General features: G+C 38.4%; 1 protein-coding gene across 6 annotated transcripts in view; it reads right to left on the reverse strand.

The window, feature by feature from the left end:
* Window positions 1-17,183, reverse strand: part of phf21aa (PHD finger protein 21Aa) — a 406,388-nt gene that overhangs the window by 22,150 nt on the left and 367,055 nt on the right. For 3 of the 6 annotated variants that reach the window (XM_063062212.1, XM_063062215.1, XM_063062211.1), the window contains 6 exons: window positions 15,931-16,010; window positions 13,714-13,774; window positions 8,024-8,178; window positions 4,046-4,153; window positions 3,101-3,256; window positions 2,112-2,187 (listed from right to left, as the gene is read on the reverse strand). In XM_063062212.1, the coding sequence (XP_062918282.1) occupies window positions 2,112-2,187; window positions 3,101-3,256; window positions 4,046-4,153; window positions 8,024-8,178; window positions 13,714-13,774; window positions 15,931-16,010 (636 nt within the window). Of the gene's footprint in view, window positions 1-2,111; window positions 2,188-3,100; window positions 3,257-4,045; window positions 4,154-8,023; window positions 8,179-8,228; window positions 8,252-13,713; window positions 13,775-15,930; window positions 16,011-17,183 lie in introns of all 6 variants that reach the window. The other 3 variants (XM_063062213.1, XM_063062216.1, XM_063062214.1) reach the window with 3 other exon arrangements.

The following is a 17,183-nucleotide window of genomic DNA, read 5'->3' on the forward strand; positions in this document are numbered from 1 at the left end:
ACAAGCTCCAAAACCTGAACTTCTGTATTGCCTCTGCAACTGGATCTTTGGCTTTCTCACCGGAAACCACAGTCAACATGGATCAGAAATAACATTTCCTTGCTGACAATTGACACTGGTGCATCTCAGGGAAGCGTGCTTAGTCTACTGCTCTACTTTCTCTACACTCACAATTGTGTGAGTAGGTATAGCTCAAGCACCATCTATAAATTTGCCCATCTTGCAACTACTGTTGGCAGAATTTCAGATGGTGATGAGGCGTACAAGAGCGATACAGATCAACTGATTGACTGGTGTCACAACAACCTTGCACTCAGTATTAATAAGACCAAAGAATTGATAGTGGACTTCAGGAAGTGGAAGCCAAGGGAACACACACCAGTCCTCATTGTGGAATCAGCAGTGGAAAGCGTGAGCTGTTTCAAGTTCCTGAAAATGGATCCAACATATTATGCAATTACAAAGAAGGGATGGCAGCAGATATGTTTCATTAGGATTTTGAGGAGACTTGGGTATGCACCAAAGACTTGCAAGTTTCTACAAATGTACTGTGAAGAGTATTATAATTGGTTGTATCACTGTCTGGTATGGAGGGGGCCACTGCAAAGGATTGGGAAAAGCTGCAGAAAGTTGTACACTCCATCATGAGCACTAACCTCCCCAGCTCTGAAGACACTCAAAACACAATGTCTCAAGAAGGCAGCATCCATCATTAAGGAAGGAGTCCCATCACCCAGGACATGCCCTTTTCTCTTTGCTACCATCAAGGAGGTACAGGAACCCAAAGATATACACACTCAAATGTTTCAGGAACAGCTTCTTCCCATTCACCATCAGATTTCTGAATGAAAAATGAACCCATGACCACAACCTCACCATATTTTTTCACGACTTAATATACTTCTCATTGCAATTTATAGATGTTTTATGTAATGCAATGTACCGCTGCTGCAAAACAACAAATTTCATGACATATGCCAGTGATATTAAAGCTGATTATGAAGGCACTGCTGAAGTCCATGCAGGGCCTACTGCACTACCCTAAACTATTTTCTTAGTCATACTTTCAAAAACCTCAATCAAATTGAGACACAGACAAGAGAAAATCTGCAGATGCTGGAAATCTAAGTAACACACTCCAGTATTTTGTGTGTGCTGAGTTCCTCCAGCATTTTGAGTGTGTTACTTGGATTTCCAGCACATGCAGGTTTTTTCTTGTTGGAGGAATTGACAAGAGGAACCTTATCCCTGGTGGGGTGGTGGGAGAATTTTTTTCTCCAGACCTGCTGAAGGGTTCAGCCCGAAATGTCAACTGTACTCTTTTCCATAGATACTGCCTGGCCTGCTGAGTTCCTCCAGAATTTTGTGTGTTCCTTGAATTTCCAGCATCTGCAGATTTTCTCTTGTTTGGGACTGGAGGAGGACAAGAGGAACCCTATCCCTGGAGGGATGGCAGGAGGATTTTTTCTCCAGTCCTGCTAAAGGTCTCAGCCTGAAACGTCGACTGTACTCTTTTCCATGGGTGTTGCCTGGCCTGCTGAGATCCTCCAGCATTTTATATTTGTTAATCAAATTTGACAGACAGGATTTCCCACACAAAGCCATGTTCCATGTTAATTATCCCTAATCAGTCCTAAATAAAGTACCCTAATGGTACACTCTTATTGGTACCGCCATCAGCAAACTTCTTACATAAAGGAAGATGTAATACAGATCACGCTAAGATAATGAAGGATTTACTCAGTTCTCAAGCCCAAAACTTAATAGGATCCATCTCCCACAATAAATATTAGTCAATGTTTCATAGGAGAGAGAGCATCATTATAACACACAACACACTTGATACATAATAAATAGCCAATACATCCTGTAAATACTTTACTTTACACTTTATTGTCACCAAACAATTGGTACTAGAATGTACAATCATCACAGCGATATTTGATTCAATGCTTCACACTCCCTGGATTACAAATATTAAATATTAAAAATAGTTAAAATTAGTAAATATGAAAAATTTAAATTATAAATCATAAATAGAAAATAGAAAAATGGGAAGTAAGATAGTGCAAAAAAAATTCAAAAATAAACTCAAAATAACAAGCTCTTACCAGCTTTGTAGGCAATATAAGAATGAACGATTGCTAGAGTTCCAGGCCATGGGATTGCTTCTTCCTTTTTCAGAATCTAAAAACAGAACATTTTCAACAGTGATGGACAGAAAATGTTGCATGCTGATTGTCATTTTCAGAGATGTTAAAACTGTAAAGAATTTGCAATTCACATGAGTGATATGAAGGATCCTGCCTTCTGGCAAAGGCTGTTTTATCCACAAAGTACTGAGGTAGATTTACCTTTTGTATTGACTTCCTCTCAGTAATAATGCCTAATGGGAAACACTTCCACTTTAACAAAAGGGAATTAAATCCACAGCACTATCAAAATAGTGTTTGGCTATGAGCATGACAAATGGATGATCAATGAGAAGAATAAAAAAGTTTTTATTGTGCAATTGTTTTCAGGTAAGGTGCAGTTTCAGGTTTCAACAATCTTCCTTATCTCTTATACTAAGGTACTAGGTATGTCGTTGCATACAATACCCTTATTTCTTCACTGCATGCTATTTATATATGGAACCCTTTTCAGAAAGATTTGATAATCTGACAAGTTTTAATTGCAGCTGGTTTCAGTTTATAGTATTATACCTCGTGTGTAACAGATTGAGACAGTTAAATTTAGTTTTTCTCTTTAACAGCTGGGTGACAGAAAAAGCAAACCTTCTGCTTTTTAGACAAATGAAAAATAGATCTCTCTGTTTTCATTGGTATCATCCAAAGCATCTAACTTGCTAAATATTTGGACCTGTAACCAACCAGAAAACATCCAAACATTATGTGGTCTGGTACAGTTCAGTACTGTTAATTTTTAAGCTAGTTGTCAGAAATTATACACCTATGTGTATACCCTGGAGTGATCGAGACATTAAATAACAAACAAAAATTTACTAAAGCAAATCCCACCAAAAAGTTAAACACAAACCCTATGACTACCAGAATTATATTAGATAAAATTAAGTCTAAGGAACTGTCTAAGCCCACACCTGCTCCTGACATTTAGGACAAATCCACATTCCTTTGGGAATGGCTTTTAATGGTGGGTCCAGGCACTCCAGGTGATACACACGAGAACAAGTGTCACACATCAGCAGCTGTCCACTACGTCGACACACAGAGCAGAAATCCTCATGGATGTCACCCTATCAAAAAACAAATTCACATAATCATTATAGCTTTGGGTTTTAACTTTTAACTTTTGTTAATTATTTAAGTGTCTCCCAATGTGGGAAACACATATCAAAGTAAAGTTATCCAGCACTATAACATCCATTGCAGTGGACTTCCTGCCCATGAGAAACAAGTTTACCATCTTCCACATGAATGTCTCGTTACCTAACGCGTGCTATGCCCTAAACTGGTAGGAAAAATAGGCTTGAGTAGCAAAAGTCGTTAAATGCACCAAACAAATCCAGCATCAATGACTACTCAGAAATTCCAGAGGACATTTCCTTAGTTATTCCTCTCCCTTTTTCTCAATTTGAAGTTTTTGCAGCTATAATTGCACCTTTGCATAAAGTGCTCGAAGAATAAAACTGTAGACTGAAATAAGGTTTTAAATTATTTTATCAATAGTTATTAAATACCTAACAATTTGTACAATGCACACGACATTTTGTTTAAAAAATGATGAAGAACTAAACAATCAGATGAATGAATGAAAAATGACTAAATTAATGCAACAAAAGTAGCTGTGATTGGACTACACCATGGACAGGCAGTCAAAACAGAATTGGAAGCTTCCCTTCAAAAAAGTTGGTTTCCCTTTTGCTTTATATGCTACTGAAATCCTCTACTAACTGCTGAACAATACTTTCCGGTTCAGGCTGCTCTTCTGTTGAAGCCTAACCACCTTTCAAATAAAATCTCTATTGAGCTAAATTGCTTAAACAGATTTTAATATACATTTGTAATAAATAAAATACACTCACAGACAAGGTGGGATTTTTCGTGATGTTTTCAACATCATTTGTCTCATCTTGCATCTTGCTGACAGGACCCCTTTGTAAAGTAGCTCTTGTGGCTAAATAGGGCAAACCCTAGTTAAAGATGTTACAAAATATTAAAAAAAGTTAATTTGCAACTGCTCATACATGGCTTTAACTGTTAATCTATCTAGTTTTTCATTTTTTCTTGGAGTTCCCATAAATGCAGTGAATGACTCATCCAAAGTAAAAACATACCAAATCCCTTACACAGCCGATATGAATTTTCACACATATTTTGGGAAAAATCATCAAACTCCCTGTGCGCACACACAACTCATAGGAACAGGTTAAGTACAGAAACAGAATTTTAATCTATAGTAGAAAATGAAAGCTTGTTTCTCCAAGAATGGAAGTTACTTCTTGAACTTATTCCAATAAGAATATTCCGAGAATGGAACCTCCAAGAGAACTACAACCATGTCGTGGTTTGGAGGCTTGCGTGCCTCAATGACATGGAGAACTATTGGCTGGAATCAGGATTTTATGCTTTGGTTCCTGGTAGAGTCACCCATGCCAAACAGGTCAAAGGGTAGAGGCCAGACTATGAGTGGTCCATTGGACCTCCAGATTCAGGGGTTGAGCTCAATGCTTACAACCCTGACTGGTAACACAAAATTGTTACGGAAACAGCAATGAAAAATCTTTTTACATCTGAGTGTGACAGTATTCCTGAGTCGCCACCTGGAACTTGCATGACTGATGTTAGTGGAAACCGAGCTACTGACATCACGAAGGAAACCCTGAACACCGCCAGAGGATGGAGGACCTTTACTGCTGCCCTAAGTACCAACGGCATAATAGGCAGTAGAGATGAGAATGGAAACCGGCAATTGAGATTCAATTGTAAGACAAAAGCTATTAAAATGCCACCGAGCTTTAACAAGATCAATTATTTTTGTTACCACCAAGATAAACTTTGATCATTCAAATACATCTTTTCCAGAAAAAGGGAAGTAAATATATTTATTAACCTTTCAAGGATACTGTGAAATTTAAGATTAAGATTCACACAATTAAGATTCCTATTTTACTGTACAACTTTACAGGAGAAGACATCAAAATGGACAGCGAAGGCATATGGCATGCTTGCATTCATTAGCCAAGGCACTGACTGACTACAGGAGTTGGGATGTCATATTACAATTGCACAAAACAATGGTTAGGCTGTACTTGGGAGTATTGTGTGCAGTTCTGGTTGTCACAGTACATGGAAAAAAATGATAAGCTAGAAAGTTTGCAGAAAAGACTTACAAGGATGCTGCTTAGACTGGAGAACTTGAATTCTAAAGAGAAATTGGATAGGCTGTACCTGTTTTTCCTACAGCAATAGAGGCTGGGAAGTGACATGATGGAGGAACACAAAATTATGAGAACATTGATAGGGTAGATCATCACAAACCTGCTTCCATGGTAGGGGTGAATAAAAATTATAGGGCATAGGTTTAAGTTGAAAGGGAGAAGGCTTAAAAGGAATTTTTCACAGAAAGAGTAGTTAGTAACTTGATTGAGCTGTCAAAGGTGGTAGTGGAGGCAGGTACAGGAACAACATTTAAGAGGCAATCTAAAAGGACATGAATGAACAAGGCACAGAGGGACATGGAAGTATGCAGGGATTAGTATAGATAGGCATGATGGTCAGCACGGTGTGCTGAAGGCCTTGTTCATATGCTGTGCAATTCTGACTTTAAACCACCTCTCACTGACAAGAGTCCTTTTGAGTAATTCCTCCCATTACAAACGGTTATCTATATTTGCATCAATAAATTTCAAAGTGAAATTTTAATCAACTATATTTTAAGTGATTTCACAAATGTAAAATATGACTGCATTAAATCAGTGTCTTGGAAATAAACCAGTTACAGCCCATTCCCAAAAATGAAATTCCCACACACCATGAACTGGCTTTGCAAGTATTTACAACAATAATTAATCCAGCTGGCAATAGTCAATCAGTTCTAAAGGTACTAACAGCAACTGGTTCACCAATGAATTCTGATGAAACAGCAAGTGGCTGATTAGATTCTACAACATTTAATGGTTTTGAGCAACAGTGAACCAAGATTCTATGCAGCAAAATGCTAATAAACCATACTCTATGCTTCAAAACAAGATATTTAAAACCTTCAGAGTTTAAGTTTTGTACTCACTATTGGCAGCGACATCAATGATGGGTAAGGAAATATTCATTTCTGTTAACACTAGTGCATTACTATTTCTAAGTAATGAAGTTATATCTAGTTTTCCCCAAATATGCCTTTGCCATTGAAAATTATTAACACATCACTATAAATATACTAATGTGATCCCTGTTTCATAAGACAATAAGATATAGGAGCAGATATAGGCCATATGACCCATTGAGTCTGCTCCGCCATTTCACAATGGCTGATCCATTTTTCTTCTCTGCCCCAGTCTCCTGCCTTTCCTCTGTATCCCTTCATGCCCTGACCAATCAAGAATCTGTCAACCTCTGCCTTAAATATACATAAAAGCTTGGCCTCCACAGATGCCTATGGCATCAAATTTCCCTCTCTCTGGCTAAAGAAATTCTTCCTCATCTCTGTTCTAAAAGGACACCCCTCTATTTTGAGGCTGTGTCCTCTGGTCTTAGACACTCCCACCATAGGAAACATCCTTTCCACATTCACTCAATCAAGGCCTTTCACCATTCGATAGGTTTCAATTAGGTCACCTCTCATTCTTCTAAATTCGAGTGAATACAGGCCCAGAGCCATCAAACACTCTTCATATGACAAGCCTTTTAATCCTGAAATCATTTTTGTGAACCTCTCCTTTGAACCCTCTTCAGTTTCAGCACATTCATTTTAAGATAAGGGGCCCAGAACTGCACACAAGACTCCAAGTGAGGCCTCAGCAGTGCTTTACAAGGTCTCAATATTACATCCTTGCTTTTATATTCTAGTCCTCTTGAAATGAATGTAACATCGTATTTGCCTTCCTTACCACAGACTCAACCGCAAATTAACCTTTAGGGAATCCGGCACAAGGACTCCCAAACTTATTTGCACCTCAGATTTTTGTATTTTCCTCTCCATTTAGAAAATAGTCAACCCTTTCATTTCTTCTACCAAAGTGCAGGACCATACACTTCCCAACACTATATTCCACCTGCTACTTCTTTGCCCATTCTTCTCAAAAGTACCTGCTCCTCCACCAATCTTTGTATCGTCTGCAAACTTTGCAACAAACCCGTCAATTCTATCATCCAAATCACTGACATATAACGTAAAAAGAATCAGTCCTAACTCCCTGTGGAACACCATTAGTCACTGGCAGCCGACCAGAAGCGCCTTTATCAATGCTAGAACCTTTTCTGTAATAACATGTGCTTGTAAAGCAGCCTCATGTGTGGCACCTTGTCAAAGGCCTTCTGAAAATCCAAGTTCATACTTCATGTTAATTAGTATTGTGGAAACTGGGTGAGCCACTCACAACGCATATTGATTCCTTACATCTGAAAGCATGCAAAACTTCATTGTCTGGGATATGTCAAATTGAAAGCAACAAAATTTCATTTCATTATATTATAATAATAATGTTAACAATAATTGAAGAGTCAATCCATTCTTCTAGAGAATGGACTTAGAGCAATCAAGAATACATCAAGAATATAGACAGGAATGTTAACCACGGTTGCAATATACTGTATGATGCACTTTGCACTGCATACAATAATATTGTGCTGTTGTGTGAAGCTGGAAGCTTTGTTTAGTAACTACATGCATAGAAGAGATGTAGAAAGAAACGGAGGTGAAGGGTGAGGAGGAAGTGTGGGAAGCTCACGTTTTTGTTCAAATGACTGTTATTCCATTTTTATAGACTGCTGCCCATGTTAAAATATTACGTAAACTGTGAAAATGAATGCTCTGGCTAGGTAACCCTGTGAAATATGTAACTTACATCTACAGAGCTGGGACTGGATGCAGACTGTGCTGAAGCAGCAAAACTGAGCAAATTCTCTGTTTTTTCGAAATCTGGGGAGGCAGGATGACTCGGAGGGGAGGAAGGTGCCATTGCCCCCAAACCCAACACGTGATTGTACTTAGGAGGGCGACCTACACGTAAGAAAGAAAACAAGAACAACAAAATATATACAAACACATACCTTCAACCATTGATCCTCATTGGCTGCCATTAAGAGAAAGGGGGAGCACAGACAGCGTTAATACACAATTGTACGTTTAAAAAGTCAAAACAAGGAAAATGCAGTAACAAATGGCATTAATTGATTAACAAATGGAATAAAATGAAGTTAATAAATTTGTCATAATAAATGTTACTTGATTTACAACGTACAGAGGTTTAACACTAGGATGAAACTATTAATTGCAATATAGTAAATTTTAAGAACTAAATGTAATGAATTTTAAACATTATGGATTTTCCTATCAGAATTCCAAAAGTACTTCAGATTTAAATATCAAACAATCAATAAAAAAGTTATGGATCAATCATAAGATGATCCTCAAAACCAATACCGGGAATTGTTGTTTTAAAGGTTTTAATAAAATCAACCTACCATAGATTGGAAGGCCAGTGTGTATTGTACTATAGTAGCCGTTTCAATCTCAATTCTAATACACAACTTATTACATTTGATGGATTTAAAGTCACTCTAACTTCAGTTTCTAAAATTAAAAGTCATTTATATAAGATCTCTTCCAGAAATTTACATTGAGGAATGCTGGTCTTAATAATAAGAACACAAATTTGATACCATCTCAGCAATAACAAAAAAGGGGGTCTTCACTGATGTTGCAATGAGAATGAAGATTTGGAGGATGCAGTCACTGAAAGCACTGTTTAAAGGCAGTCCACTATTTACACTAGGTATCTGCGCTGATTTTGTTCATTTACAATCAACCAAAAGAACATGTCAGCATACACTGAATGAATCCCCCCGTCGATAACTATAAAGAATCAATACATAGTTTTATAGTACTGCAGTAGTTTTGGTAATGTTCTAATTTATTCTGTATTTCATTTAAATACATTATTTGTTACTCAGTTAAATGGTAGTTTGTTTTTTATATACTTTTTTAAAACTACTTCCATGAAACTTTGGCTAATTGGTCCAGCTGCTTAATTGGCCAAAATGTACAGTCCCAATGTGTCCAGAACACACTATACATTAAAAAATAGTGGCCTTTTACTACACGTTTTTATGTAAATAATAATGTTGATAAAAAGAGTGTGATAGATAAAGTTCGTGTTTATACTGAAGATAGTTAATTCTACTCAGTAGAGCGATAGATATTTTATTGATTCCAAAGGAAATTAGTGTCACAGTAGTATTGCAAGTGCACAGATATACAAATATAAGAGAAGTAAGAAAGAATAAAATATAAGTTACCTCAAATAGTCTAATAGAAGTAGATCATCACTTCCCCAGCTATAGGTTGACTCATTATACAGCCTAATGGCCAGGGGTAAGAATGACCTCATATAGCGCTCTTTGGAGCAGCGCAGTTCTCTTAGTCTATTACTGAAAGTGCTCTTCTGTTCAGCCAAGGTGGCATGCAGAGGGTGAGAAACATGGTCCAAAATTGCCAGGATTTTCCATAGGGTCCTTTGTTCTACCACAACCTCCAGAGTGTCCTGTTTGACCCCTATAACAGAACCAGCCTTTGTAATCATTTTATTGAGCCTGTTGGCATCACCTGTGTTGATGCCATTGCCCCAGCACACCACCGCATAGAAGATTGTACTGCCGACAACAGACTGGTAGAACATGTGAAGGAAAGGCCTGCATACTCCAAAGGACCTCAGTCTCCTCAGGAAATACAGGTGACTCTGGCCCTTCTTGTACACAACCTCTGTGTTGGTGCTCCTTTCACGTCTGTCATCCAGGTGCCCCCCCCCCCCGCCCCCGGCACTTGTAGGTCCTCATCATCGATAGTAACAGGGAGCTTAGTCTTCCTGAAGTCCATCATCATCTCCTTTGTCTTACTGAGGCTGAGCTGCAGATGATTCAGTTTGCACCATTTGACAAAGTCCTCCACCAGGGCCCTGTATTCATCCTCTTGACCTCCCTTTATACACCCAGCTATTTTGGAGTCATCAGAGAATTTCTGCAGATGACTTGACTCAGTGAGGTCTCCAAAGTCCGAGACATATACGGTAAACAGGAAGGAAGCCAATACAATCTCCTGTGAGGCTCCAGTGCTGCTTATAGCCATGTCTAACACAGTTCAGAGCCGCACAAACTGTGGTCTGCCAGTCAGGTATTCCATTATCCAGGATACAATGGAAGTGCCAGCCTGCATTAAATAGAGCTTTTCCCCCAGCAATGAGGGCTGGATGGTATCAAAGCCACTTGAGAAATCAAAAAACATGGTCCTCCCAGTGTTGCCCTGCTGATACAAATGGTAGGAGGCTCTGTTCAGCAGGTAAGTGACAGCATCGTCAACTCCGATGTGCTCTTGGTAAACAAACTGTAAGGGATCGAGATCTGATCTGACCAGGAATTAGAGGTGAGCCGGGACAAGACTCTCTAGGGTCTTCATGATGTGTGAGGTCAGGGCCACTGGACGGCAGTCATTCAAGACTTTTGGTTGGCCTTTCTTGGGGTTAGGGCCCTTTCTAGGCTGAGACTCAGATTTGAAAATGCGCTGTAGAACTCCACACAGTTGCTCAGCACACCCATTCAGGACCTTGAGGTCACACTATCTGGTCCCAATGCCTTGCTGTGTTTGAGTTTCCCCACAGCCCTTCTCACCTGCTAAGTAGTGAAGATCAGTTCATGATGACTGGGGAATTGGTGGAAGGGGCTGGGGGAGGTGAAGATTGGGACAATAGCATTTGGTATGTGGAGTAAAGGATATCACTGAAAAACGATATTCTTGTGTTCCTGCAGAATGAGTTACCTCCTTATTATATTGCTTTGTACAATATGTCACTACTTATTTGCTTAGTAGTCTGGAAAGAAAGAAAATTAAAAATTGCAGATATTGGAAATCTGAAATAAGACCTGGAAATGCTGGAAAGGCAGCATCTACAGAAAGAGAAAAAGAGTTAATGTTTTAGGTCAAAGACTCTTTGTCAGAACTGGGCAAGAAAGAAAGCAAATTTCTGTGAAGATGGGGAGTAACGAATTGAACAAAGGAACATCTTCAATATGGGGAAGCATGCTTTGCCATGGTGTTCCCATGTACTCTATCTGCTGTTCCCTGTGCAGCCTTCTTTATATCAGTGACACCCAATGCAGATTGGGGATAGCTTTGTCAAGCGCCTTCACTCTGTCTGCCATAAAAGACAAAACTATTGTAATTTGACTTCCCATTCGCATTCTGACATATTTGTCCACGCCCTCCTCCACTGCCGTGATGAGGCCAAACTTAGGTTGGAGGAGCAACACCTCATATTCCATCTGGGTGGCTTCCAACCTAATGGGAAGAACATCAATTTGACTAATTTACGGTAATTTTCACTCCCACCCCTCTCTCTCTTGCTCATTCCGCATTCTGGTAAGCCTCTCACCCGTTCTCTTCTCACACTTGTCCATCACCTCCCTTTGGTTCTTCTCCTTCCCTTTCTTCCACAGTCCACTGTCCTCTACTATTAATTTCTTCAGCCCTACACCTCTTCCACTTATCCCCACTTAGTCTTACTTCACCCTCTCTCCCACCCACCCACCCACCTTCCCCTTGACCTAGTTTCATCTATCAACTGCCATATTGCACATCTTCCCCTCCTCTCACCTTCATATTCATCTCCTTCCTTTCCCTCCTGATGAAAGGTCTCAGCTCAAAACTCAACTATTTATTCCCCTCCATAGATGCTGCCTGACTTGCTGAGTTCCTCCAGCATTCCGTGTGCGTTGCAAGTATCAAGATCATCTAGTCAATGGAATTATTGGGGGAATTATAAATAAAGAATGAAAACTATGAGTTGAGATCTGTTATAAAAGGAGAGTACATGAGGCTAAAGGATATGCTGAGCAGGTCTGGCTATATTAATGAAGAGAGAAAAACTGAGCCAGTATCACTTACAGCCAAAACAGCCAATTCTGATGCAGATAGAGAAAGTTATACCTTCAGTTGTACCTTTAGTTCTGAAGGCTGCAAAGTGTCCTGACAAAAGACGAAGCATACGTTGGGTTGTGTTATAACAGTGCAGGAGGCTATAGACACATAGATTGGAGTGGAAGTGGAGTGAAGAATTAAGGAGGCAGACAAAAATGAACACTGAGTCACCCTGAAGAATGAATGTAGGTGCCCTACAATGCAGATACCTGATCTACATTTGGTTTCTACAATGTAGAGATTACATTGTAAAAACTGGATTTAGTATGCAGGATTGGAAGAAGTGCAATTAAATGGCTGTTTCACTTGTTAGCCTATATTATAGGAAGTGAAGAGATAATGTCCATAATTACATGAAAAAAATACTAGAAGATGAGTGGTTGATGGAACAGAAGAGCAGACCAGAGAGTTGCAAAGCTAATGGTCCCTTTAAAATGCTTAAGGTGGAGGAGAAAATGTTTGGCAGTGAAATCTAGCTGAAGCTGGCAGAAACTGTAGAAAACAGGCTTGTGAGATGAAAGACTGGGACCAAAGAAATTCCATCTTTCCGCTGTCAAAGACAGAAGACACTGAGCGAGGATACAGGGATCTGTCAATTATAGTAAAAGGGAAGTCAGTGTTATTCTTAAGTAACACACAAAAATTGCTGGAGCATCTCAGCAAGTCAGGTAGCATCCACGGAGGGAAATAAACAGTTGAAGTTTCGGATGAGACTTTTCATCTGCACTGATGAAGTCTTGATGAAAAACTTCGACTTGAAATGTTGACTGTACATTTCCCTCCACAGATGCTGCCTGCCTGTTCCACCAGCATTTTGTGTGTGTTGCTCAAGATTTCCAGAACCTGCAGAATCTTAGTGTGTCTGTAACTATTGACTTTTGTTTTGCAATTGTATGAAATGTTAATGTTTTTTGAAATGTTGAACATTGTTCAGTAATGACAAACGTGCAAAGCTCTCAGTCTCGCAATTCTTGGAAATCAGACGTCAGTGTGTGATATGGAGAAAATATTTGAAGACACTGCTAGTAGTGTGATACAGAGATATTATCTGAGTACAAGGCTTGAAACCACTAGATTACCGCAGTACAATAGAGTGGTTACAAGTCTTATGCTCAGCAAACAAATGTTTTGACGTAGGAGTTAGAAATGTATTGTTACCAAAAGGGAAAAGTTCTCAAGACTTGCGGCTTGTAGAGAAACATTTCTAAATTGGGTATTAGCTGATATCCAAGAGTATCCATATCGATTTATTCTTTTTGGACAAGTGCCTGCTCTTTACAATGGTGCTCAAATTTTTGACTTCTTTAAAAATCAAGTCGTTTTTAATAGTAATAACTTATTATCTTTAATATGTATTGATATGAACAGGTAAGCTAAAGGGAATGTATACTTATTGAACAAATTTCCTTTAGATAAATGAAAAATTATTTTGTTACATTACTTATGCTTTCAAAACCAAGGCTTTATTTCTCAAGACTAGTTGTGCCATCCCTATTAGTTATAGTGAATGACAAGTAAAAGTGAACAATAGAACTTCCAAATATTCACTTGTTTACACAAAGTTACCTCTTCTCCGTGTCCCAGGCTGCACAGGACTGTTCAAGTAAGTTACTGCAGATTTTTTGCGCTGTATTACAAAGAAGAAAATAGTGCAAATCTCAGAAACAAAGAATAAAACAATTCATCCCCTGGTTTGCATGCTCTTCCCACTAACCCTGATCCCTCTGATTCTATCATTGCAAATTCAAAAGGCATTTCATAATGCTACCGAGAAATCCAAACGTTAGTTTACAAAAGTAATACAAAAACCAAGAACTATAATTTATATAGTTATTACAGATATACGATATAAAGCTTATTAAAACACCATAATACAGCATTCTAAAACATATTAAGTGAGATATTACATTTATTAACAGTATATTTAAAATATGCATTAATTCATGTTAACTATTTGAAAGTATTAAAATTAGAGATTTACATGTTTAATGGATGGCAATAAATCTATGACATCATACAGAAATCATCCTTGATATTTATTCCCATTTAATCCTTTGAGTACTAAACAGATTAAATTTTTTTATTATTCTCTCCATCCTATATGAGAAAATCTCTTTTTTAAAAATTCTTAATAAGCAGAATTAATGATAGCCTGAGTGGAAGGCAGGTTAAAAATTAACTAGCCTGCAAAATTAGATTGCAGAGTTATCTCTTCTACTGATTATGTATTAAAGTGGCTTCCTGAAAAGAAGCTTACACCAAATTAATCAATTCTCAAAACAACTGAAAATAATTCAGAAAATTACTGAAGGGCATGGGAATAGCACAGACTGGAAAGATTCAACTATTCCTATCAAAATCTTTCCTAAATTGATATTGCAATTCTATAAAATATGACCTTGTTTGACTGGGTTTAGGAATTACAGGTATTTTGGTGCTCTTAATAACATAATTTATTGTGCAGTTTCAATCTATCAATCTAAGTACTGAGATGTTGGGAACTGGAATTTCCATGGTTTGCCTAATTACACTGAACAGCATTTTTTTTCCAAAAGTGTTGTTTCCTCTGAATTTTTTTTTGTTTATAATAGACTGCTTGAAGCTGAACACAAATAAAATTTCAGACTACTTGTATCACGTAGCAATTTGAAGAAATAAGAAATTAACTTTCATTGAATATAATGTGTTTAACTGCACAATTGTGCTGACACTTTGCAATAGTTCAATGAAGCTAAAAATGTTTTGTTGATGAACTTTGTTTGTACTCAATGTCCAAGGCTTCTCGCTTTAAGTGCCCAACAATATTTAGCCAGCATTGATGGATATCAGTTGTCCTGATACTGTTTCTCCATGACTGCAATGTCCTGGTGAAACCTTTCACCATGTCTATCACTGATAGCGCCAACATTTGCAGGGAAGAAATCTAAATGGGAATTCAGAAAATGAATCTTTAGTGACATGTTGCACTTCATGGTTTTATATGCTTGAAGCATGTTGTCAACTGGCTGCACATCATTTGGTGCTTTGTGGCTGCCAAGAACATTTTCAACATCCTTAAATGCCTTCCATGCAATTTTCTCTTGTCCCTCGAGGAGTTCTTCAACTTGCCTATCATTGATGATCTGTTTGATTTGTGGACCAAAAAAAAGTCTTCCTTAATCTTGACATCAGTTATTCTGACTTGAATTATGAATTGAAAAATCAGATATAGACACTTTCAAAAAAAATGGTGCATAGTGGGGAGATTTCATGGTGACCTTCATGATCAGCAGCCCAAATTCCATAAGATATATCTAGAAGTATTCAGGAAGCAAAATCTTTGTTTTCCATTGTTATTTATCTTAGCTCAATGTGAGGTTGGTGATGTTCACCGATAAGGACTATGTAACAACATTAACTATACGAGAAGGCATCTTTAATGATTTAAATACAGTCATAGCATCATTCTGCATGGAAACAGGTTCTTCTGCCCAACTAATCCATGCTGACTATATGTCCCAGTGAGCTAATCCCATCTGCCTGCATTTGGTCTATAGCCCTCTAAACATCTCCTATCCCTGTATGTATCAAGATATCTTTTAAATTTTGCTAATGTGCCCACCTAAAACACTATTTCTGGAAGCTCATTCCAAATACGCACAAGCCTGTAAATGAAGAGAATGCTCCTGATGTTTCTTTCAAAACTCTTGTCTCTGTTCTTAAACCTATGTCCTCTTGTTTTTAGCACCCCACTCCCTTGCAAAAACTAGGTGTTGGATGAAGTTTAGGATACTAAATTAGTACCTCTGGTTCAAAGATCGCTCCACTATACACTGGATTTGCAGTTGTTCGTCGTTTCCTTTCTTGTCTCTTGCTTTGTATTTCTGCGTAAAATCAAAGATAGTAGTTACAGGAAAACAAAATACTTCCAGTACACTTGCACGTAAAAAAAAATATATATATATACATGAGGTGACTTTAAACTAGAATGGTTGGGGGGTGGGAATCAAATTAAAGAGGCTAGGCGTGAGGAGGTTAGTTCACAACAGGGGAATGGGAACCAGTGCAGAGAGACAGAGGGGTGTAAAGTGAGGGTAGAAGCAAAAAGTACTAAGGAGAAAAGTAAAAGTGGCAGGCCGACAAATCCAGGGCAAGCATTAATAAGGGCCACTTTTCAACGTAATTGTACAAGGGCTAAGAGAGTTGTAAAAGAGCGCCTGAAGGCTTTGTGTGTCAATGCAGGGAGCATTCGTAATAAGGTGGATGAATTGAAAGTGCAGATTGTTATTAATGATTATGATATAGTTGGTGTCACAGAGACATGGCTCCAGGGTGACCAAGGATGGGAGCTCAACGTTCAGGGATATTCAATATTCAGGAGGGATAGACATGAAGGAAGGGGAGGTGGGGTGGCGTTGCCAGTTAAAGAAGAGATTAACGCAATAGAAAGGAAGGACATAAGCCGGGAAGATGTGGAATCGATATAGGTAGAGCCGCGTAACACTAAGGGGCAGGAGACGCTGGTGGGAGTTGTGTACAGGCCACCTAACAGTAGTAGTGAGGTCGGAGATGGTATTAAACAGGAAATTAGAAATGTGTGCAATAAAGGAACAGCAGTTATAATGGGTGACTTCAATCTACATGTAGATTGGGTGAACCAAATTGGTAAAGGTGCTGAGGAAGAGGATTTCTTGGAATGTATGCGGGATGGTTTTTTTGAACCAACATGTCGAGGAACCAACTAGAGAGCAGGCTATTCTGGACTGGGTTTTGAGCAATGAGGAAGGGTTAATTAGCAATCTTGTCGTGAAAGGCCCCTTGGGTAAGAGTGACCATAATATGGTGGAATTCTTCATTAAGATGGAGAGTGACATAGTTAATTCAGAAACAAAGGTTCTGAACTTAAAGAGGGGTAACTTTGAAGGTATGAGATGTGAATTAGCTAAGATAGACTGGCAAATGACACTTAAAGGATTGACGGTGGATATGCAATGGCAAGCATTTAAAGGTTGCATGGATGAACTACAACAATTGTTCATCCCAGTTTGGCAAAAGAA

Source organism: Mobula hypostoma, chromosome 11 (genome assembly GCF_963921235.1).
Source record: "Mobula hypostoma chromosome 11, sMobHyp1.1, whole genome shotgun sequence".
NCBI classification, from domain to species: domain Eukaryota; kingdom Metazoa; phylum Chordata; class Chondrichthyes; order Myliobatiformes; family Myliobatidae; genus Mobula; species Mobula hypostoma.